Source organism: Polyodon spathula, chromosome 2 (genome assembly GCF_017654505.1).
Source record: "Polyodon spathula isolate WHYD16114869_AA chromosome 2, ASM1765450v1, whole genome shotgun sequence".
NCBI classification, from domain to species: domain Eukaryota; kingdom Metazoa; phylum Chordata; class Actinopteri; order Acipenseriformes; family Polyodontidae; genus Polyodon; species Polyodon spathula.
In genome coordinates, this window is record NC_054535.1 from 28334199 (window position 1) to 28358523 (window position 24325).

At 38.0% G+C, this 24325-nt stretch overlaps 2 protein-coding genes across 2 annotated transcripts in view; one reads left to right on the forward strand and one right to left on the reverse strand.

Moving 5' to 3' along the window:
* Nucleotides 1-1950: 1950 nt before the first annotated feature.
* Nucleotides 1951-9531, reverse strand: LOC121294906 (cytochrome c oxidase assembly protein COX18, mitochondrial). Its single transcript, XM_041219092.1, has 7 exons — nucleotides 9488-9531; nucleotides 7774-8227; nucleotides 7303-7403; nucleotides 6633-6799; nucleotides 5162-5277; nucleotides 4463-4570; nucleotides 1951-2260 (listed from the first exon to the last, which is right to left on the reverse strand). Exons 2-7 carry the CDS (start codon nucleotides 8215-8217, stop codon nucleotides 2093-2095), a joined length of 1104 nt encoding a protein of 367 aa, XP_041075026.1. The 5' UTR covers nucleotides 8218-8227; nucleotides 9488-9531; the 3' UTR covers nucleotides 1951-2092.
* Nucleotides 9532-21233: 11702 nt separating this feature from the next.
* The window catches only part of LOC121294912 (tudor domain-containing protein 7B-like), a 28636-nt gene continuing 25544 nt past the window's right edge, over nucleotides 21234-24325 (forward strand). The window contains exon 1 of the mRNA XM_041219106.1: nucleotides 21234-21343. The gene's annotated coding sequence lies outside the window, so the exon portion shown is untranslated. The remainder of the gene's footprint in view (nucleotides 21344-24325) is intronic.

Below are 24325 nucleotides of genomic sequence, written 5' to 3' on the forward strand. Positions count from 1 at the left end.
TGATGGTCTTGGCCACAGCAGTTACAGAGACTTGCAAAGTTCTTGCGATTTGTCTTAAAGATTGACCTTCATTTCTTAAAGTAATTACAGATTTTTTTTCTTTGCTTAATTGAGCGTATTTTGCCATTTTCTGCTCCCTTACATTCAGGAATGACAAACTTGTGCCTATGCTACCTATATTTACAGTAATCATGGACCCTCACCTGTTAACAATAATTGGTGATAAAAGGTTAATTCTGTAACATGCCAGTTAACTCAGAGAACATCTAACAAAGACACTTTTATACTTAGGCCAGTGTTCTAACACCGTGTTATACGCATTTCAGACTTTTAACTGACTTGGGCTTCAGACTGAAATCCCCTTGCTTTGGGTGACCATTTCATTGAAATTGACAAGATTTACATTTTCATTTAAAAATTAACTTTTTGAATGCAATTCACTTATGATTATCAGCTTATATAAGTACACGTACCATATAATGAAATATTAAGTGTTTATAGACAAGTTTATACAGTTAAAAGCATAGATAAACATGACAAACCTGGTTTCAAGCAGGTGTACTCAAACTTTTGACTGGTACTGTATATATAAATGCAATAAATCAGTGCACTTACACCATCACATGTGGTTTCCAATACAAAGTCTATCTACTCAGTGTTCCAATTTAATATTCACATTTTTATTTCTCTAGCATGCCAAATCTGTCTGTTTTTATTGTGCAGTTACAAAGCGCTTCCTCCAGAAAAAGCGCTTCCTCCACAAAAACGAAGCCAAAACAAAGTGAACGAGACAAGCTACGGTAATGTTTATACGGTAACAGTTTTAGATACTGTGATTTTTTTTTTTTTTTTTTTTTAAATCTGTGATCTTTAATTGCTTTTTTGTATTTTCATTTGCAAGTGAACTGTGACATTAGGACCTTATCGAGCACCATCTTCTGCAATTTTGAATACTGACTTTGGATACTGTTTTAATTCTTTATGTTATTTTTTAAAATCTTTTGCTAAACTGTATTACCTTTTACGATGTATGCAGTTCTGTGCATGGGTAACATTTTGATTCCATTTTGCTGTTGGGTCATTAATGCGGAATTTTACATACGGCTGCAATACATACTGGATTTAAAAGTATGTACTGCGTTACAGTTCACGTATCGTCTCTTTTGGCAAGTGATAATTTTCAGAATTATACAGTTCTGAAATAATACTTTTTGAAAATATAGTACTGCACCAGCAAAACCAATACAGTACATCTAAATGGAAGACTGCTTATTTTAAAACACAGTCCTTTCAGCTATGTATTTCTGATATTTTATCTTTTTTGTTCCCTGAAAGACAGGGTTGGAACGGGCCAAAATGAAATAATCAGATATGCGTCACACACGTTTAACCGTCACTGAAGTCATTAGGGTCGGATATGTGAGTGCTGGTTGTATTTCGTTTTCTCTCTAGGCTGCCATAGGTTTGCAATAGAAACTAATCTTTATGTATTTATCTATGTGGGTTTGTGGGGTCATCTATTAAGAATCTTTTCAAACAGTCTGCTATGTAAGATGGATTTATTAATGCTGAAGACAGGCCAAGGCTTCCTTGGGCCATATTACTATGCAAAAATAAATAAGCAAATTAGTTAAGCTTTTGTTTACACAAAAAACAGCAATCGTCAATACTTCATAAGATAAATCACACTTCTCATCCTCATCAATATTTTATTGGTAGGTTACAATTGCAGGATATGTACTTACACCTTTGACTCAATTTTGTCACAATGTTATCGTTGTACCGTTGTGTGCATAATGACGGTGATGTTTTAAGGTTACATTTAAACTTCTGTTATTTCCAAACGGTTGAGGTTACCCAAATGGTTTAGGTTTTCAACTGAAGGGAAAAAAATAACTAACTTCAATGAAGTTTTTACATTTTTTTTAAATATATTATATTTTAGCTCAAAGAGCCAGCTGCCCAACGTTTCGATATGTTGTACATATCTTTCTCAAGGAAGCCTGTGTTTGAATAAAAACATTGGCGGTAATATACATACGAAAAGTATTACACAACTGTAGATCGGTCCATGATTTTTCCACCAGAAGTATTACTTGAAGTATTTGGCAATAAAAGCAGAAGCTATATCTTTGTATGGAGTATCGGAATCTGCCTTGATCCGGGGTATTCTGCAGACCCTGCGGAAGCGCGGAGAGCGGAGGAGCAGATTTTGTCCTAATCCCACACAGCTGGAGGAGAGCCAGTACAGAGCCATTGACTGCAATAAACAAGACAGTATGTGAGACATAATATTTAAAGGTCAGCGATTGAGGCAATAAAACCTTAAAAGGGGCTGAACATCCTATTGAACGACAAAATGATTCATAAATCAGCAGAATCTTTGAGATGCCATACCTTCTTGACAGTTGTTATTGGAGTTCACCAAAATCACCATAGGTGACATTTCAGGATTGTACTATGCTGGCAAACCTAGCTTAAAAAAACAAACAAAGCAAAACAAAACATTGCCCTAGAGTCACAGGCTCTTCCCCTGTAGCTGCATAACTGGATATGATAAGCTTCTGAGTCCTGGAAGTAAGTTTTGTCTGAATTTTTAAGATACCAAACATACTATACACCATTCTTGTAAAGTCATTTAATAACCGTTGAGCATTTTTTTCAATTGGCTCATTAACACCAACAACAGCGCAACCCCAGCACGAGCTGTCAATCTGAAAGGAATTCCAGCCGTACCTCATATAGCTGCTGTCTCCTCTCTCTACTGTCTCACAAAATGCAAACCTAGTTTTAAATGCTGTTCAATTTATCAAAGATGTTACTAAATTTTTTATGCAGTTCACTGTTTGTCTAATAACTCTCTGACATAGACCAAGTAGAGTAAGCCCCCCTACAACAAGCAAGCACTTTAGAACTCTGTGGACAGGAAAAAAATGCTCACCAGAGGTTATTTAAAAAATAGTGCATGGGGTAGTGTGTGATAAATGAGAATGTAAAGCCCACCCTCAGGGTGGGGTGCTTGGATGTAGCATCCCACCCCTCAGGTGGGCATTACAGTCTCATATCACACACTATCCCATGCAGTATTCTCTATATTTATCAGTTTTTTGTTTGTTTTGCAAAATGAAAAGCAGCCTTTCAGCCTTTAGTAGTATCTCTTATGTGAAACAGCGAATGCAATGATAATGCAGTGAAAAGTGGATAATGGATATATCCGTCTTCTGACAATAAATGTAAGATTCCCAGAACATTCCTTTAATGGGTGACCTACCACTGCAAGCACCAACAGGTTTTAAATTCAAATGCAATACAGCAGGCAGAGATGCTGCTCTCTGATTGGCCAATCACATGCCACGGCTGGAGCCTCATCATAAAATATTGATGCAGTCGACACCGCTTAATTAGGATTTGTGCTTAAATGGGCCACAACTCTGGGAGACGGTTCTTCCCCTATTGATGTTTAAATTGGGATGTCACTTCGTTTAATTGGGATAGAGTATTTTCAAATGATGAAGGGAGATCACTTTTCAGTGCAAGACTGGTTGAGTAGCACAGTGCATTGAGTACGTGATTACACTGTGACTTGCAGAGAGCTGGACTCTCCTTTGGTTTTGCAAAGAATGTTGGCAGGTGCCTCTCCTTGTGATAAGATGGGATTTCATTATTTTTAATTTCATGTAGAAATAAAAAAACAGCAATTAAGGAATAAAAAAAAAGTTTTAAATTATGTATTTAACATGTATTCTCAAATGCCTCTCATTAACTAGGGCAGCCCTTATTCAGGATATTTTTACTTCTGCCGAGGCGTCTCAATAAAGCAGCGCTGACTATAATGAAATATTGCTAATTATATTGATATTGAAATGCTGATAATGAATCCGCTAACAGGTAAACAGGTATGCCTCTTGGGTCAATGAGTATAAACTACATTGGTTTTAATGATGTCAAAGCTGAGCAAAGCAGTGGATGTACAAACTACTCAATACAATATACTGCTGCTCATATTTTTGCCAAAGCTGGGCTTGAAACACGTTAAATAATGTCCATACCAGGGCACAGAAAATAAGGCCTCCATCAGAAACTACTGGCAAGCAGGCCATGAAGAAAGAAATACATGGTCCCATATCCTTACTGCCATTGGCATTCACCATTCAAATTCAAATGGTCCATCATCCACCCTGGAAATGACCCGGAGCAAAAAAGCAGAGGCTAACTCCTCCCTCAGCACAAACATCTGCACCACCCTCTTTCATTACCATTACAGCAACCACAACTTCTCTAAATAATCAATCCAAATTCTCCAGCAAAATTTCAATCTATTAAAACGTGGGATTAATAGTTAATGCCCACAGCCATTGTGACATGTTGTAACATAATTTTTAAGTATGAAGCAAATAAATGGAGAGTTAAATGCACTAAGAATGTCTGGCTGTGCTTTCGAGCAAAGTTTTTCACTACTTACTGAAGGCACTGTTGCAGCAATCGGTATCATTACCAATGAAATTCCACGGATGAAGTTGGTGACGTATTTCTGAAATTTTGTCAGTTCAATTTTCCGTAAGGCAAAAATCTAAAGGGGAAAAAAAGAGCAATGAGGGATTCAGAGTGCGCTGTGAGGAGCAGAGAGACAGCAGTATCCTCATTCAATCTCTTTCTTTCTTGCACACCTCTTAACCTTTGACTTCAAATGCTTTACTTCAATAGACAATTTATCAGAGCTTGCAACAGTTGTAGCTGTGACTACTTATCACACATTCAGTTGGGTCGAAAAAGAAATTATACATTGGAAGTAACGCTCATATTGTGTGCCCCCCTGAGACCCGCTATATAGTGAGGGCGCACTGTAGTTCACTTTCACATGTATACTATTTTGAATTTCCGTGTGACATTTCAGTTGTGAGGTGATATATGGGTCAAACTTGGGTTTGTCTGTAATATCGAAAAACTATGATCATTGGGAGAAGGGGTTCTAGTCTCTGTGGGATATATATCAATCAAAGCCTGATATGTAAAAGCAGGACACACATTTGCAATGCAAGTCAGCATGTTTACCATTTGTTTAGTAGCATTTGTTTCTTTTAATTTTGGTTTCTGTCACCTTATGATAGATATCGGGTGTTAAAAATTGAAACAGATGAAAACCGCAGTGATCTAAACTCACCTCCACAATAAGCAAGTTGACAAGTCCTAGGGAAACTGGCATTATCCATAAAGTGTCAGGCACTGTGAGGTCAGGAAACCACAGGGCCCCACCTGTTGCTAACTCTTGCTGAATGGCTGAAAGCAAAATGAGAACCATATTAATTAGACACAGGATCGCTATACATATAGATTTCCTATATACTACTATCTGGGTTATTTAGTACAAATTGCCAGGGAGGAATAAAACAATTAACCCTATAAAAACTGATCAGAAAAAAACACCTCTCCTTCCTGAAACTTGTGCTTCTAGTTTTTTACCATTCAAATATTTTTCAAGAAATATGGCCTTGGGGGTTTCTTTGAACAACCTCTAGAGCACCGGAATATCTACAGCTGGGTGATTTTACATCACTGGGGAATACCCCTGGGTTGCACCAACCACTTAAACTATGGAAGTCCCAGGATGTGATAAAATACACATTGGTTGAGTCTTTAAAACGGCAATGTCTTTTCTCCCTGTCAATATTTGAAAGGAGGCCCTTGTTTTTGCTGTTTTGTCCCTGAAAGGAGTTTTCAAGAGAACGTTCTTGCTGGTTTAAGGACCCATTGTGAAGTTTACTGCTGTAATCTTTAAAACGGCCCAGCCAATCTGTGCACCATTCAAACACAATTCAGGACTCATTAGAGGAAGATTTCTGACAGATTTGCTTTTTCAAACGAAACATTCTAATGCTCGAGCAAAGCAGGACGCAGCACACCATTTTCCTTTAAAAATAAAACACAACATTACAATAAGAAGGGTCGAAAGGCTGTCATGGTTTATTTATTTTTCTCCTGAGAAAGGCTATGCCAATTCCTCATCCTCCTTTGCAATAAAATATTGAGAGAGACCTATCATTTTGTGAAGAGGCCAGCCTCCTGATCCTATTAAACCAGAACAAATCCACCAGCACAGTGGAGTCGCACTGGTAGCCATCACTAACATAACAGAACCCGCTTTTGTGTTTAAATAGTGAACACTGACCAGAATTTGTGTGCTGTATGTCAAAGAGGGTATTACATCAAACTAACTAATAGGGATGGAGGTATGGAAACAACTGAATGGTGAAATACCCCTATATATATATATATATATATATATATATATATATTTTTTTTTTTTTACAGCATACCTCACTGCTCCTTAATGTAAAAGTGTTACAGTTACAAACACTGGTAGAATAATTGTCTTTTCTAAAGTATGAAATTGACTCACTGATCTACTGTGGCTGTAGTTCTATTTCAGGAAGGCATGTGTCATCTTTATTATTATTACGGTATTATTATTTTTTATAAAGCATTCATTGCCCACTGCCCCCATTTCACCCTTGTTGTTAAAAGTGATTATATCTATAGATTACCAGTACAATGTAGAGCGTTTGTGTGTTTTGGGGTAGTTAGTGGGATTTTAAAGACGGAATAATGGGATTCAAAACAGTGCAAACGGTTACCTTTTGCTGAGAGAGTCGTTCCCAAACTCAGATTTCTCATCGCAATGGAAATGAAAACCCACATCGGAATCTGAACCCAAATCACAAGGCTGGCTTTAAATGGGTGGCAGTTATCTCGGACGTAGAGTTCAGACACTATCCTGCGCAAGTTCTTCTTAAAATGAAAACTGGCAGAAGAGAAAATATTGTTGGTAAACAATGATGGACATGGTAAATATCAAATATGGGCGCATTAGCTTGGCTGGTTGGTTCAGTATTCCTAGCCATAACTGCAGACAAGGCAATGGTTCAAAATCACATCCTCAGAAAACCACAGTGGTTTTAAAACAACCTTCACTTGTGGTGGTAAAATTAAGAACAAATGCCCCACTCTGCCATTCTGCATTGTTAGTGAGAGGATAGTATATGTATGGGTTATCACTGGAATTGTGGGACTGACTGTTTCTTAAAAATTATTTGCATTTATTTGACGATGGGACACCAAGAGTGTTGGAGTGATTTAAAATAGGAAGAAAATTCCACACTCCTCAAATGTGCTGCATTAGATTTGGAGTTGAGACCTGCTTTTGTCACAGGCCATTCAAATATGTTACTCATTTTAACAGTATGTTTACAAATTATAAGCCAAGCCCAAGTGATAAGATCTAAAGGATGAGTATGAAGTATTTACCGAGCAATTTTCTCTGACCACTCCAGCTGTTTGGCCCGGACTGAGACCTCATAGCGCAGACGCTTCGCCAAGCCTTCTATTTCAGGCTGTAACGTTTCAACCTAGCTGGTGAAAACAGAAAAAAATAGGTTACTTTAGTAGGCCTCCTGAATCTTGACGGCTTCAATAAAATGGCAGCTTCTCATTTAATTTTGGTTCATTTTTGGATTTTAGTGCTGTAAGGGGCAATACAACTAACAGACCATGTGAGAGTCAGATCTTCACAAGAAACTGTACTGGACTGTATACTGTACTGACAAAGTAAATTTGTCTGCTCAGCAGATTAACATATTGGTGTATTGCAGTGTACATCTAAGACATGGACAAACTATCAAAATGCATTCAGTACACTGCACTTTTAATTCACATTACATCCAGAGAAGTGATGCATGCAGTACATTTCTGTAAGACTCTTGTAAGTACAGTACCCACCTTTGCTATGATGGACATTTGATATGCAGCCAGGGGGAGTGTAATTGCTGTCCTGAGAGCCACCGTTGTGCAGAGAACACTAGCCCACCATGGCAACCCTGTTGTCTGCTGTACAACTACCAGGACATTCTCCATCATGTGGACTGGTGCAGAGTCTGCAATGCTCTCATACCACCCTGGTCTCTCTGCAGCAATTGAAGCAGCAGTCAGCATGGGACCTGAAGTCAATGTCCTTCTCTGTTCAAATAGTGAGCTCCACGCCAGCCTGTTTTCAAAACCACCGGCAACATATAGAGTTTGTGAATGTTGTCTATCCCCTAAACCTCTTCTCTTGGTATGGAATAAGGTGGACAGCGCTCTCTTCTGTGACTTTATCAACCGACATCCATGCTTTGATATCCTTACAGGCATGTGCATTGCTCTTGATAGATGCTGATACAACATTTTGTAAACCCTGCAAGCCATAGAGAAAATTGAAAAATACTATTTAAAAAAATCATGCAAGTATTCAAATTCTTTGAATTTTTTCAGTTTGTACGAGTTTTGTTGCTCACAGAAGGTGTTAAACTGGCAGCACTAAGAACAGAAGTCTTCTGTTTAGCCACACAGAAAGAACAGAAGTAGCTAAATGAATTTGCGCTTAAGCCTCCCCTGAAGGGCTCACCATCTTCTACGGCAGTGGTTCTCAACCCTGGTCCTGGGCCTGCTGGTTTTTGTTCCAGTCAAGCACTCAATTACATAATTGAACCCTTAATTGAATGAATAATAGGCCTAATCTGAGCTTTTTAAATAGAGTAGCTTATAAAAAGTTTAAGGATTTATGTTCATTATGCAATTTTATACCTAAAGTGAAATTTCCATCTGTTTAAAATAATGAAAAAGCTCAGATTAGGCAAATTATTGGTTCAATTATGTAATTGAGTGCTTGGTTGGAACAAAAACCAGCAGGGCAGTGCTCCCCCAGGACCAGGGTTGAGAACCACTGTTCTAGGGGATGCGACCGCTGTTCAGTCTCTTTACCATCTTATCCTTAAATGATCCTGGCACCACTGGATAGTGTGGTGGTTTGTGACCTTGCAAATATAAAATGTGAGTGCATTAATTCACTGTGCCATCTACCTCTGGATTAAAGGACCTCCACAAGATGGGACTTTTGCCTACAAGTGACATCTAAAATTAAATAATTACTATGAAATGTGTTTCACCTTTAATGGAACTGCCGAGTAGAATATAGTATAATTGTTAATTCGTATTTGTTTCCATGTATATTGAATCCTATGTCTTTTTGCAACTTTAGGTTATTTTTCCTAGTAGGGAGTAGGAAAAATTGACCCCAGAACAGGGAATAGTGCCCGGAGGCACACTGTTCTTAACCTTTTATTAGAAATAGTATGATAATTTATCCTACCTGACCATGACCTAATAACATCAACCAACACACCGCGCTACAATGCCATAGGGTAAATCATGTTCAGTAACATTATCTTTAATTCGCATCACTTTCATTGGAGAGACATAACTCACTTCGAAAACCTGCTGAATCCACTGATGTTCAACTAAACATACTATCGACTTTTAATAGCTGGGATCGTTTATATGGTAAAAGTACACATGCAATTAGAAGCAATTCGATCATACAGGCAAAAGTGAGGAAAACTGCAAATGTATTTTCTCATTCAAGGATTACAAACTACAAAAAGTCAGAACCGTTTACCTTCTGAAGCAAAAGACCTCCAGGTCTGTGAAAAGTGACGTAGAATCCTGTTCCTTTGCAACGCATTGCCTGCTGTGTACGCATGCGCAAATTAATTGACCCGCCCATCTCTTGAGAAACGAACATTTGTAAAGCTAGTATATAGCTTGTAAATTAAACTTCATGTTGTATGGTTTTATGTGGTCAGATATTAGCACTAGTTCATATTACACATTTCATAGACAAATATTTTTAAGTTAGTGTTTTTTTTTGGTTTATTTTTTTATTTTATTTTTTTATTTTTTTTTACAGTTGAGACGCCGCCTAGTGTACAGTATAAGACAATGCCAGTTGTGCTAGAAGTAATTCCCATTCTAGCAAAGCAATGTTTTCATTGCTTTGTATTATACTGACAAGTGCGTGCATACAAAAGATGAATTGCGTTCATTTGAGTTGTCATCACGGTTCACAACAAGACATTCTAGACAAGTTCATTTGAGCCTGTGGGAACTTTTTTCATAATGTGTAGTTGTACCAGGTCCCAGGCAGCAATCAGCCTGAGTTGTCAGTTTGTCTCTGTTCTCACCTTGTGCAGTTTGGCAAGTACACAATTACACAAGAACTGTATTGAAAAGGTGTTATATATCATCTCCTTTAGCCAAGGTTTTCTTATCTCATTTTGCATTGTTTTCCAGACTTTCACTCTTGCTCAGGTAAAGTCAATTTATAAAGTCACTTCCTAGGTGATTTGTAATGTCTTTAATTCATGCAGATTAGTTCATCCTTCACTTTGTCCTGTTCTTATTTGGACTGTTCATTGCATATGGATGCATTCTGTACATTCAAAAAGGACATGGATTTGAACTATTAAAGGCTTTTAGAATAAGCATGTGAGTCTATTAAGGTTTTACATATTTTTTACAGTAGGGTTATACAGTTTGACAGCAGGATGGGACAGATTGAGTATTCATAAGAATTAGCATGTACTTGTAACAATGTTTTGTCTTTCCAGTGTTGTAACATTTTTTTTAAACTTGCCATCTTTACAATGACCTGATAATCCACTGCACAGCTGCAGCACTGGAGGAGCTGGGAACCAATTTATATACTTATAAACTACTTGAAGCAAAAATCTAAGTGTGAGTGTGACCCTTAGTACAGAACCATTGTATTATAAGGGCACACACTGAGCCATCATGGGCATACTGTGCATGTGACAGGTTGGGTTTTAGGTTCAAACACTGGGACGTTTTAACCATAATGCAAGTGCCAGGTTAGAATCCATAACAAAGGTGCATCACACAACACTTTGTGAGGGATTGGTTAAAGAAAACAAAACCGGAAAGGACAAAGTTAACCAACTGGGTGGTAAACAAATAAATAACAATGTAATTGGTTACCATTTAAAATGTCTGTGTTTGTGAGTGTTTGGTTGAGTTTGATGGTAGGAGCTGGGGAGCTGGAGAGCTGACTATTAGAAGGTATTTGGACTACAGCTTGGATTGTGATTTTGGTTTTGAAGATGAGGTAACAGGCTTAGCCTGCCTTGTTATTAGCTAAAGACAACTTCTGTTTAGATAGGACCTGAGATTGGGTTAGGTGTTAGGTTTTGTTTATATTCTTTTCATTATTGTAAATAATAAATGTATCCTGGTTGTCAAGTGTTTGTTTGAAAACCTGTGACCAGAAGAGGAGGTTTTTTGAATTTTTGCGCCAGGAGTGGCATAAAGTCACCCAACATCAATGTGAAAGACCGGTGGAGAGCATGCCAAGATGCATGAAAGCTGTGCTTGAAAATCAGGGTTATTTCACCAAATATTGATTTCTGAACTCTTCCTAAGTTAAAACATTAGTATTGTGTTGTTTAAAAATGAATATGAACTTATTTTCTTTGCATTATTCGAGGTCTGACAACACTGCATCTTTTTTGTTATTTTGACCAGTTGTCATTTTCTGCAAATAAATGCCTAAATGATAATATTTTTATTTGGAATTTGGGAGAAATGTTGTCAGTAGTTTATACAATAAAACAAAAATGTTCATTTTACCCAAACACATACCTATAAATAGTAAAACCAGAGAAACTGAATATTTTTCAGTGGTCTCTTAATTTTTTCCAGAGCTGTATATATATATATATATATATATATATATATATATATATATATATATATATATACACACACACACACACACACACACACACACACACACACACACACACACACACACACACACACACACACAATTTTAGAATAAATTAAAGATGTGGCCACTATCACAACTGTATTCTATTTCACCCTAACTATTGCCCTGATCATTCAGATTGTGATTGCACAAATTTTCTACCTTCAAGACAAGATTTCACCCGAAGATAAAGGGAAACCATTGGCTGTGAATAACAAGTAAACGCAATGTTAACCTCAGTCAACAAGGTTCTGTAGTGTCTGTGTTTCTCCAGGGAAACGGCTCTATGTTTGACTAATTAAAGCCTTCACGTGGATACAAGGAAGCTACTGTCACACGGCTGGAGGCTCTCTGATGCAATAACCACTTATTTGGCAGCCAAATGAAAGCCTGATAAACACCAAAACATTCAAATGTGTGCCATCAACATAACTTGCTGTGGGTATGAAACCATAACAAAACAGAGTGCACAAGAAGCAATGCATTTCAGCAGTGTAAGCATTAGCTTAGCTTTCCATTTGTATTTGGCATTCACAGGAAAGCATTCAAGAACTGCAGTTTGTTTTTTTGTTTTTTTATTCTACAGTGTCATTGTGAGCCTGGGTAACTATTTTGCGGCTTTTATGTAGCTTTGTTGTGGGAGTGTGGCTGATTGTTCGAATGGACAGGATGATAATGCAGAGAGGATGTGAAGCAACAGATCCAGATGAGGTCATGCCTCTTTATCCTGGTTTCATACAGTTTATTATAAATCCCGAGGTAAAACTAACCATGGGATTCAATTGTAAATAAAGCATTGCTATCCTTGTAGCAGCTTCTATGAACTATTAATTACAACAAAAACAAATAACTTTTTTTTTTTTAAACTGCATTGGCATTAAATAATGGCACACAATTATTATAGTTTTGCTACTTGGTAGTTTTTTTTTTTTTAAAGTCTGCAATACGGACCTTAACATATAATCCAAAAAAATGACTGACAAATGATTTAACTAAGGCCTTTAAAAATGATTGTGATGTTATCATAGGCCAAGACATTTGTTTGCTTGACTTATGACTTCCTGCTGTGTAGACTCCAAATGACCTGCTTTATTATTCAGTAATTATTTATGTTTTATAATTTAAAATATGACCATGAAGTGAACTTACAAACATGTCATCTAATAAATATTGTCATATTTGTCTTCTGGTAAGGATTTATAAATTATGGAATGAAGGAATGAAGAGTTCTGAAACTTGTAAAGAGTCTGTCACTGTCTGTTGTGTTCTGCCTCACCTTTGCCCTGCATCTGTCAAATTTGTGCTGCTGATTTTTTAGTTTTTATCCTTCATGGTCTGTGTTCATTTGTAGAGTCAGATAATTCTGCCATCAATAAACAGAGGCTTCCCGTGTTTTAGTATACAGCGCATGGATCCATATGATATTTGTTGATCACTGCCACAATAACCCTGTCACTTTACTTTTGCCACCTTCTGTTGGCTGAAAAACAAAGGAAGACATTTTTGTTGTACTCCCAGTTTAGTAACACTTCAGGTAAGTGCTTCTTAAAGCATAACTTCTCCTCCAAAACTATAGGTAAATGGCAAGATTAACACTAAATGTAGCATGACATTTTCCAACTTCTGCTCCCCCCCCCCCCCCCGCACCAATATTAAATGGTGTTATAGAAGCGATTGAGTTGCTGGGCACTGAAGCCAGCTGCCCCCCAGGTTCTCCTTGTAAACAAAAACATCTCAAGGGAATGATTGGGCTCTGGAAAAGGAAGACTTCTAGTTCCAACAACCTGTGATTGTGCAGGAGGAGCTTGGACAGAATGACATTAGCTTATGGACTGGCCTCACAGTACAAATGTCTGTGTAGACCAAGAGTACAGCGTCTATTGTAGTCCTTCATGACATTCTAAACATCAAATCATGTTGAACCAGCTGAGGTGATATAAAGTTTGACTTTTCCAATTTGGCAGGATCTGATCAATGTTTGTCAGTAACATGAGGACTGGTTCTACAAACATATACATATATCTGCACTTTATACAGAGAGAAATGTATATTCCTGCATGGTCCATGCTTTTTGTAAGCCCTAAGGTTGCAGCAAACCAGAAAGAAAATGCTTGTGTATTATTATTTAATTGGCAGACACCTTTTAACCAAGACAAGTATTGTGTGCAACAATATGTTTGTTATTGGCCATTAAAAAGCCAGTGGTAACTATACAATTAAATAGTTGGTTAACTCAGGAAACAGCAATACCCGTCTAACTTTTCATCCTGTGTATAGTGGAGATATGACGTCTGAGTTGCCGTGGAGATATGACGTCTGAGTTTACATACTTTTCTCAGGGGCTATTTGCATGCATACAGGTTTGGAGATGGTTTAGAGTGCATCACAGGTGTAAACAGGTGGCTCAGATCATAAGACTCTTTTATTCCGATTGATGCTAAGCCAGCTTGAGTTTTCAGTGTAAACGCACTAATATTGATCACTGCAAGCTAAGAAGTAGAAGCAGCAGAGCACACGTGAAAGAATGAGAGAGCTGTGATTAAGACCCAGAACCAAAAAAAAAAATCCATGAATTTGAACTGCAGGAATAACTTAGGCTGTTATATTCAATTTTAGAATTAAATTTGAATTAATATGTGTAATAGATTTTCATTTAATTGGCAGGATAACTGTTCTGAGAAAATGCGTCTGCAAGTATTAGAATACCATAGCCAGTAGGGGGTGTACAACTGTAATGGATCAGTACTCTGCAATATTAAAATGAGCAGTCTTGAAACAACAAAGAGGAAATTTATTAACTTCAAACAACATAAACACAAAACTGAGCAAAAACAAACACTTCTGTATCTGGTAGCAGGGCCTGAATAACCCTAACCTGTGGGTTCGTAAATGGAAAATGTCTGTATCACATTTACAGTACCACATTTACATAGGGATCAGAAACCGCTGCTAATCAATAACAGAAGCTGAAACTGGGAAATATTGAACAAAGAAATATAACCCACAGAACAGAATATTGAACAGGCGCAAAATGATATAGCATAAAAATAGAGAATCACAAGGAAAAACGACAGCTATATTTTAGAAACTTGAGCAGTTAAAGAGAAAAAATATCAAGCTGCTCAAAAATATAACATTTTACCTGCTTTCTTAAATTGTGGGTGCATTCTTCACAATACTCATATCCAGAAAATAATAAGCTGCAGTTTTTCATCTTAAAGAGCTTGATTCAGAAATTTGGTGACACTTAGTGACACTTTTGGGTTTGTTTCACATGTGTTGCTCAATTTATTTTGTAAATATATCTCATTCTCTAATGGTGGTTTTAGGAGGAATGAGAAAGAAACACGATTCTCATGCAGAGAGACACAGAGGAACACTACATTTTCTCTAAGGGGAGATTAATAATGTAGTTTAAATGTTTACACTACAATTGAAGGCATTGACAGGAACATTGTTGTGTTCTGGTGTTTGTTTGATCTTTCCAGCTTAAAAATAAAAGCCTAGTCAGACCAAGAACCTGTTAACTCCTCATACAATCACAGCCCATCAGAAAATCTGGACATGTTTATCTGGCTTTCAAAAAAGTGGTTCTTATCAAGTACTTGCACTATGGCTTCAAATGTAAGCTGTTTTTGGGACCTGAAGTTGAGCCAGCTAAACACAGAGAAAGGTAGTTTTCAGAACAGCTTATTTTCACACAAACTCTTTAACCACATTGCTATACTGGTGCACAAAAGAGGGAAGAGGATTAGTCTCTCACGCAAAAGGCATTTACTGCACTGTATTTACAGCTGTATTTCCTTGTTTGTTAATTGTTTGTTTTAGGCTGGCTGTAACTGAACACACTCACATTACAATACTGTTAACATTAATATTGTAATGCCATAATAGCGAACAAAACATACAGTGATGCAGGGAAAAGGTTCCCCAAGCTATTAAGTTTCAACATTAAACGTCTGAGTAAGGTTTAACCATTAAATGTATGAGGTGTTTTCAGCATGCTAATATCCTAAAAAAAAAGTAGATATACAATACAATGGTCCCCATAATTATCAACACCCTGCAATTAATGTTTTATTAAAGTTTTTAAAGAGGTTGTAGCTAACATAATAAAAAAAAAATATTGTCATTTAGAGCATTTATTTGCAGAAAATGACAACTGGTCAAAATAACAAAAAAGATGTACAGTTGTCAGACCTCGAATAATGCAAAGAAAATAAGTTCATATTCATTTTTAAACAACACAATACTAATGTTTTAACTTAGGAAGAGTTCAGAAATCAATATTTGGTGAAATAACCCTGATTTTCAAGTACAGCTTTCATGTGTCTTGGCATGCTCTCCACCAGTCTTTCATATTGATGTTGGGTGACTTTAAGCCACTCCTGGCGCAAAAATTCAAGCAGCTCGGCTTTGTTTGATGGCTTGTGACCATCCATCTTCCTCTTGATCACATTCCAGAGGTTTTCAATGGGGTTCAGGTCTGGAGATTGGGCTGGCCATGACAGGGTCTTGATCTGGTGGTCCTCCATCCACACCTTGATTGACCTGGCTGTGTGGCATGGAGCATTGTCCTGCTGGAAAAACCAATCCTCAGAGTTGGGGAACATTGTCAGAGCAGGAGGAAGCAAGTTTTCTTCCAGGACAACCTTGTACTTGGCTTGATTCATGCCAAAGCTGCCAGATTCCAGCCTTGCTGAAGCACCCCAAGATCATCACCGATCCTCCACCACATTTCACAGTGGGTGCGAGACATTGTGGCTTGTAGGCCTCTCCAGGTCTCCGTCTAACCATTAGATGACCAGGTGTTGGGCAAAGCTGAAAATTGGACTCATCTGGGGGTGCTTCAGCAAGGCTGGAATCGGGCAGATTTGTCTTTGTGAAGGACGCATGAATTAAGCCAAGTACAAGGTTGTCCACATTTTTTTTTTTTTGTTCCTGTGTAGTGTTATTTCCTAATTGCTTATGCCTCAAAAGTATAGAAAATGGCTATTATTCCCCACAAACTTTGCTTTTGTGACCAGGCTAGGTAAATTTCAAAATATCACTCTTTCCAATGAGAAAACGAACGAATTTGTGTCTTTTCGTTCACATAAAGTCCGAAAAAAACAATATATGAATCCAAATTAACATGTATTTATACTAAAGTAATACAAAAATGACTACAAAAGATTTAGAAGTGAGTAGTTTTCGAGATTTACAATTATACTGTAAGTTTACAGTATAATCGGAAATCTCAAAAAACTACTCACTTCTAAATCTTTTGTAGTCATTTTTGAAGGTGTAACAGTTCCCCATGGGTTTCTAGAACGGTGTCCAAATTGAGTAGGACTCGGCTCTGGAAATCTGTTACAGAGGAGTTTTATTAATTCTTTATAGTGTTTACATTCCAGTTAATGTTGATTTCTGCAGTTAAATGTATACATAGTGATTACAAATTCATTTAATATTAATATTAACTAATAATTAATATATATAGGGTGGTAGTTAAATGTATACAGCTATACCAATCATTATGAGCTCGAACTATATAGACATAAATATATATATATATATATATATATATATATATATATATATATATATATATATATATATATATATATATATATGGATAATGAGGAAATTAGTAACTTCATTTTAATGGAACACAAATGTAAAGGACAAGTAACAAAAGTACGGAGTCACCCCATGTGGGGTAACCCTCAAACTCGACACCTGACTTGGATCATGGTTTTATTAAAAATTCATTTCATTTCGGTGTAAGTGTAACACATTAAGTCGTATTTGAAGCTTCGAATGGCTTAAATTTTAAAATCTTTTGAGATGACGTTAAGGATATCGTCATATAGCTTTCAGTCACTAAAGTTCTGTCCTTTTCAAGACTGGGGGCAAAAACAAAGACCCGACCGCTTCAGACACGGGCGAAGTTCGGACCCATTTATGAGCTGGGTCACGAGATTGGTACGACATGGTCGCGAGTGGTCCGGTGCACCTGGTCCGAGATTGGTACCGGCTGGTGCGAGTGTCCAGACAATGCCGGAAGACACTGGCTTGGTGGCTCCGTCCTGGTAATCTGCACCTTGGATCGCCTCACAGAAGGGAAGTGGTAACTACAGATGCCTCCAGCCTGGGCTGGGGAGCAGTCTGGAATGGGAGAGGAATAAGATATCAGTGGAAGGGACATTGGCAGCGAGTGCACATAAATGCACAAGAGCTGCAAGCAGTGAACTTTGGTGTTATCTCATTTTCGCCAGCAGTTAGTGCACAAACATGTGCTGGTCCGGACGGACAATACTACAGTGGTAGCCTACATAAACCATCAAGGCGCACAGACTCCAGTCCTGGATGCAGAGAAACTTGCGTTCCATCAGGGCGGTTCACCTCCCTGGTGGGGACAACAAGGCAGCAGACCTCCTGTCTAGAGGAGCTCCAGACAGCTCGTAATGGAGACTGCATCCTCGAGTGGGGAAACAGATTTGGGAGAGGTTTCGACCGGCATGAGTCGACCTCTTTGTCACAGCCGATTCCACTCATTGCCCTCTATGGTTCTCCATGGAGAGAGACGGGGGACCCCTGGGAGTAGATGTGCTAGCTCACCCCTGGCCAGGGGATCAGGATGGAGAGAGCACAGGTTTTGCTGGTTGCACCCAGATGGCTGAGACGCCCCTGGTTTGCTCTCCTCTCTGACATGTTGTCGGGTTAGCCATGGGAGCTCCGGCTGTGCAAGGACCTCCTGAGCCAAGCGGAGGGGTTATTATGGCACCCGAACCCAGCCCAGCTCCAACTCTGGGTCTGGCCGTTGAACGGAGCAGTCTATTCAGACGAGGTTTGCCAGATGCAGTAGTAGAAACACTACAGTCTGCTAGGGCACCGAGCACTAGAGCCCAGTACTCATATAAATGGAAAGCTTTCTAAGACTGGTGCCTTGCCGAAGGTCATAATCCTGTGACCTACCCTATTAAGACGATATTAACCTTCTTACAACATTTGTTTGATGCAGGAAAATCAGCGTCCACTTTGAAGGTATACCTGGCAGACATATCAGTGTGCCATGACAAAACTGACTCGGTGTCCCCTGGGGCACATTTGCTGGCAGTGCAATTTCTTAAAGGGGCTCGGAGGCTTCGTCCTCCCATAAAAAGTATGGTCCCCAAGTGGGATCTAGAACTGGTACTGCAGGTCCTTATGGGTCCCCCATTCAAGCCCATGGCGTCAGCAGAACTGCACCCTGTTTCACTGAAGGTGGCGTTTTTAATAGCCATTACATCTGCCAGTCGAGTAAGTGAGCTGTCCATTGATGACACATGCATGGATGACACATGCATGGCTTTCACGGGAAATGACTCGTGGGTAACATTAAGAACAAATCCATCCTTTTTGCCAAAGGTGATTTCCTCATTCCATATTAACCAACCAGTAGTTTTGGAAACTTTCAGACCTCCCCTGCACAAGTCAGAGGAGGACCGTAGACAACACACGCTATGCCCAGTTCGGGCTCTGCACTGTTATTTGGATAGGACGGCGTCCTGGAGACAGTCCAACCAGCTGTTTGTCTGCTATGGATCCCACTCTAGAGGTCAGGCCCTATCGAAGCAACATCTAGAGCACTAGGTGGCAGATGTGATACGCTTGGTGTATGAACAGATGGACTCTCCATTACCAGGGGACATTACGGCCCATTCTACCAGGGGCCAGGCAACTTTGTGGGCTTTCCTTGATGGCGCCTACTTAGATGAGTTATGCAATGCTGCTACATGGACACGTAGTCAGACATTTGCGTGTTTTTATCACCTTGATGTTGCAAAAACCCTCTCTGGGCTCTATTCTGTTGCAGGCGGCATGCCCTTAGGTGTCATGTGGGCTCTGAGCCTACGCCATGGGGCTGTACTGTCGGTAATCTGGAGCCATGACAGCTTTGGTACAGCTTCCCATTCGGTAATGGTTGTCATTCAGTTGAAAGGGAACGTTTGGTTACTACCATAACCATGGTTCCCTGAAAGAGAATGACAGCCATTACCCTTCGATGCTACTGGTACTGTGAGGACGTCCCTCTTTAGTACTGCACTGTTTTCTTTACTGGTGGAAGTCCCTCGTAATACAAACACTATTAACAACCTAGACATGGTATATAACAAATCCAGACTTTCGGCATGCTCATATTAAATTAGATTGATAAACGGTCTTTTCGGGTAATAAATCTGTCATACGTTACAGAAGGCTGTCACATAAAGCAAGTACACAATTTGCAGAAAAACTCACACCATCTGTTTCTTCAGCCAAGATCTAACACAATTTCCACTGCCCCTTCCTCTATGAACACACACGCATAGTCTGAAATAAACTGACTCGTGTCACTGGTCAATGATGTCATCACACATTCTAGACACAAAACAGATCTACCGCTGATTGCAAGGTTTCTGATTTTGTACGATAAGATAAGTTCGCTAGAAATGTGGTCTTCTTGTTGATGGAAACATAGCTAGTGATTTAGCTGCTGTTATTTTACTTATTTGTTTTCCATCGTAACATTTCAGTAGACTTGTTGCATGCAATGTCAACTGGAAACAATGGATACAAAATAAACTGTGTATATACATTATACTAATAAAACGGTGGAACAGTACATGACCAGATTATAATGTTTTAGAGTGCAACAAAAATAGCGATTTCCCAGGCTTTACCTACATTTACTGACTGAGTGCAACCTGCCGCTTGTGCACGCATTTAAATATCGATCGCATCAGCATTCGGCTGTGGCTGGCCTTCGTATACAATTTTATTTTTTTATTATATATATATATATATATATATATATATATATATATATATATATATATATATATATATATATATGCACAAGTATAATATATGCACAAGTTAACTGCCAAAAACGAGTTGTACTTGTATTTTGAGTTGTACTTGTTCATTTGCAGTAACGTAGCCTACCTTTATTTTATTTTATTTTTTTATTTTTTTATTTTTTTACAAACTTACACATTTTACTGCAGGTACACATCATTTTTACGAGTGTAAATGTATTTTACATGTACTACTTTTTTTTTAGTAGTCTACAAATATATTTTAAAGGTACTTTTTACGCATTTTTGGAGTTATTTCACTTCATAGGAATTCAGCTATAGTTTGTGTCACAAACTATATAGTAATGATAAGGGACAAGAAATTTGCACAATAGAAAGCCAAATATGGCAAATCACGGTCCTGTATTTCTGAACCCCCAAACCCCCTGCCAATATTAATTGAAACCGAAAAGCTTCCTCGTCCAGTGATAACTGATACAACCAGAACCTATTTATGAATTTAATGTTACTGCTAGTAAGAACCCAAACAGAGAACACGTGGGAACGCCTCAAACGAATGATATTAATTAGGCCCTATTTAATTAATAAAGGTTTCTCCCACGTTGGAAGCGATCCTGGGTTGCTACAGCATAGCCTTGTACTAATGCTGTAGCTGTCTGACACAATGTGCCGCAGTGTCGGTTGTGACGCGTGCGCAGTGATATTCTCATGTGAGATTTGAGAAGGCTGGCCGAGGGTCGGTTCAGACAAGAGAGCTTTCTGACGGAGAAAGACGCAGAGTAGAGAGAGAGGGTGTGTGACAGATATTGTACAAGTGCCGCAAATAAGTATTAAGCCCTCTTATCCAATCTGCAGCCCATAGAAGGTAAGCGCTAGATATAAAATGGAGTGTTTAAAAAAATAACAGCAACTAATTTAGCAAATAACTTCAGAATTAGGTTGAAGGTTTATTTTTTAATGGAACATGTCATCACTACTGTGAGTTGTCTTGGAAATAACTACAATTTGTGTATTAAATGCCTTTGACAGTTCGTGAAACCCATGGTAGCTAGTAAATGTAAATCGTATTGTCAATCAAATGTTAACTAGACAGCTGCTTAGTTTTCTAAACTTCGCAAATTAACCGGCAAGTGGATCGCTTTGCCACATTACCAGCAACATTAGTACTGAAATTTTGAAGTAGTCAATTTAGATCACTTATATTGTAGCTATTTCTTTATTTAACATAATTTTGCGTAATACATTTTATTAATTGCTGCATTGTGTCCGACACAACTAGGTGCATAGAAAGGCTTGGCCATACAATAAATCTGGGTGGGTCACTGCCGTATGTACAGAAATGCCCAAACGACACTCTTGGCTGTATGTTTTCAAATAAAATGTGATTTGTAGTGTAACAAACGTAGTATATCTGTTGTGGTAGGCTAACTTTTGTTTTTATCTGATGATGCTGTCATGTTAAGTTAGTGGGAAGAGTCAAGTGCGGTAGCTAACTAATTAAGTAGACGGGGAGGTCATTTTAGTTTCAGTACCATAATCGAAACTGAAAATGAGTGACACGGGGAATGCATACTTTCCCTTCTGAGCATGCTACAGCATGCATATCTTGTACTTTTTAACGCAGAAGGTACAGGTACTTGAGATTATTGTTTCTAATTAAGAGCAGATAATCCCCCCCCCCCCCCTCCTTTTTTTGTTTTGTTTTGTTTTCAGTACGAAACTAAAGTTAAGGTTTGAGTACTTGCGAAGTAAATGCTAACAGTATTTCGATGTAATTAGCTTACATGGTTTTACTCAAACTAAGTGTATTTTATTTTAAGGCGTGGAAGGGAAAAATCGACCGTGTAATTTGCATATTTTCGTAGTCTTACGTTTTAAATGGCGTTTTACAGCAGGTGGTATTTAATTTCAGGCCACTTTTCTGTTTGTAAAACTTAGTAACAGGGCGAATTAAAGTACAGGTTTACAGAATACAGTAAAAATAGGTTTTTAAAATGGCGGTTAATTTTACAAAAAACGGTTTAAGCGGGTTGCCTAAATCCATGTAGCTATCCAGTTTAAATTTTACATGACGTTAAAAATAAATAAATAAATAAATAAAAAGTTCTGTGGGTATTAAACACGTTTCCAAATAACGAAATAGTTGCCAGTGTAAAATGGTATGTCTTTGTAGAACTAGTGGTATCGATGAACCGCACAATTTGAAGTAGGCCTAGACTTGAGTGCGAGGCCTCGCCAGGGTTAGTGTACCGCGTAACAAGAAACTACTGGTTTAAATATATTGCAGGAAACACACTTCCAAGTGTGTTATGTTGTAGTATATCACAATAGTGATATATGTGTGTGTCCATAGACTCGTGTGTAGTTTTGGTTATTGACTTAACAAGGAAACCTCAGAATACGTTCCTGTTAATTCCATAGGCAAATATGGTTTCCTGCATTTTACTTGGCAAATAAAAGAAAGTGGAATTTTAAATTTGTTGGATTACACCATGATGGAGGGTGTGTGTGACAGTATTATGAGGATCATAAATTATAAGCTGTTATGAAGTTTGGTTTGTGCCACTGTCACTTACAGTAACTTCTTTGAGAGCACCAGAAGGGAAAGGTGCTTTACTAAAGCTGCAGGATTCATAAAGCACTAAGAATTTAGATTGATGTAGAATTGTTTTGTTAACAGAAGTATTGGCAAGTTGTGTACATGGAGTAAACCTAAATATAACAGAATGGTGTTTTAAAGTCGGGGACCCAATAACTTGATGCATATGACCGTGATTAACCCTCCTATTAGGTTTTGGGTCTATGACCCGACTCTAGTTTCCAATTAGTTTTAAATACTATTTCTTTTCATTTTCTGTATAATATTTTATGACTTTCCTAATTTGGGGTCATGAACTTACTGAGGTGTTACAGAACCTTTGAGGTGTTTTGGCTTTTTTTTTTTTAAGAACATGTCATGTATACAAATAAGATGTTTCAGGTCAGAGTAACACGTGGCATTTATCTATGTAAATTTGTGTGCAGGAATAAAGCAAACACCTTTAATTTGTTATTTTATTATTATATTTGTGTTATTTCTGGAAATGGCTGCACCTGTCTGGAGATATTTATAAACAACAAACAAACAATATACATCTACAAGGCAGAGCCTAATTTTCTCTGTCGGTATTGCAACAGCATCTCCCTGGTAAAGATATTCCAGAATGAGGAGCTCCCAGGTTGGCAGTCAAAGAAGTTTTATCACAGCTCCTGGACTAAAAGAGCAGAAGAGTAAAACCTTTGCAAATAAAAACATTTACTCAATTTAAGGCATTTAAATTGGTTTGAAATTACATTGGGTCAAATGACCCAAAACATAACAGATGTACCTAAATTCTGAACATAATAGGAGGGTTAACAGCAATAAAGAAAGCACAATTACCATGAGTTGTAAGTACAGGACTTTGGGTTAGTTAGAAAGTTCCCAAAGCTTGACTATGCTTTTGTTTAGATCTATTTTGTATGCATCACATAGTTGAGGTTGCTATAGTGGTGGGTGGGAGCTGTTTCTCTCGCAGGAGTAGTCTTGCTACTGTTACAAATTCTGAAAGTATAGTTTGATTGATTGTGATGTTTTAATGGAAATTGGTCAGAAAAATTATTTTGTTTTTGTAATGAACATTTGTCAGGCAGTGTTAAAAAAAAGCTCTACTCTTTCAAAGCTCATCTCTTTCAAAAGCCTGTAAATTGCATAATAAACTAATGATTTGTGATCCAACTGGGTATTTCAAAACTGTATAGAATTATTTACAATTTATTCATTGTAATGGTGGTTAGTTATAAAATGAACTGCCATTCTTCCAGGTGT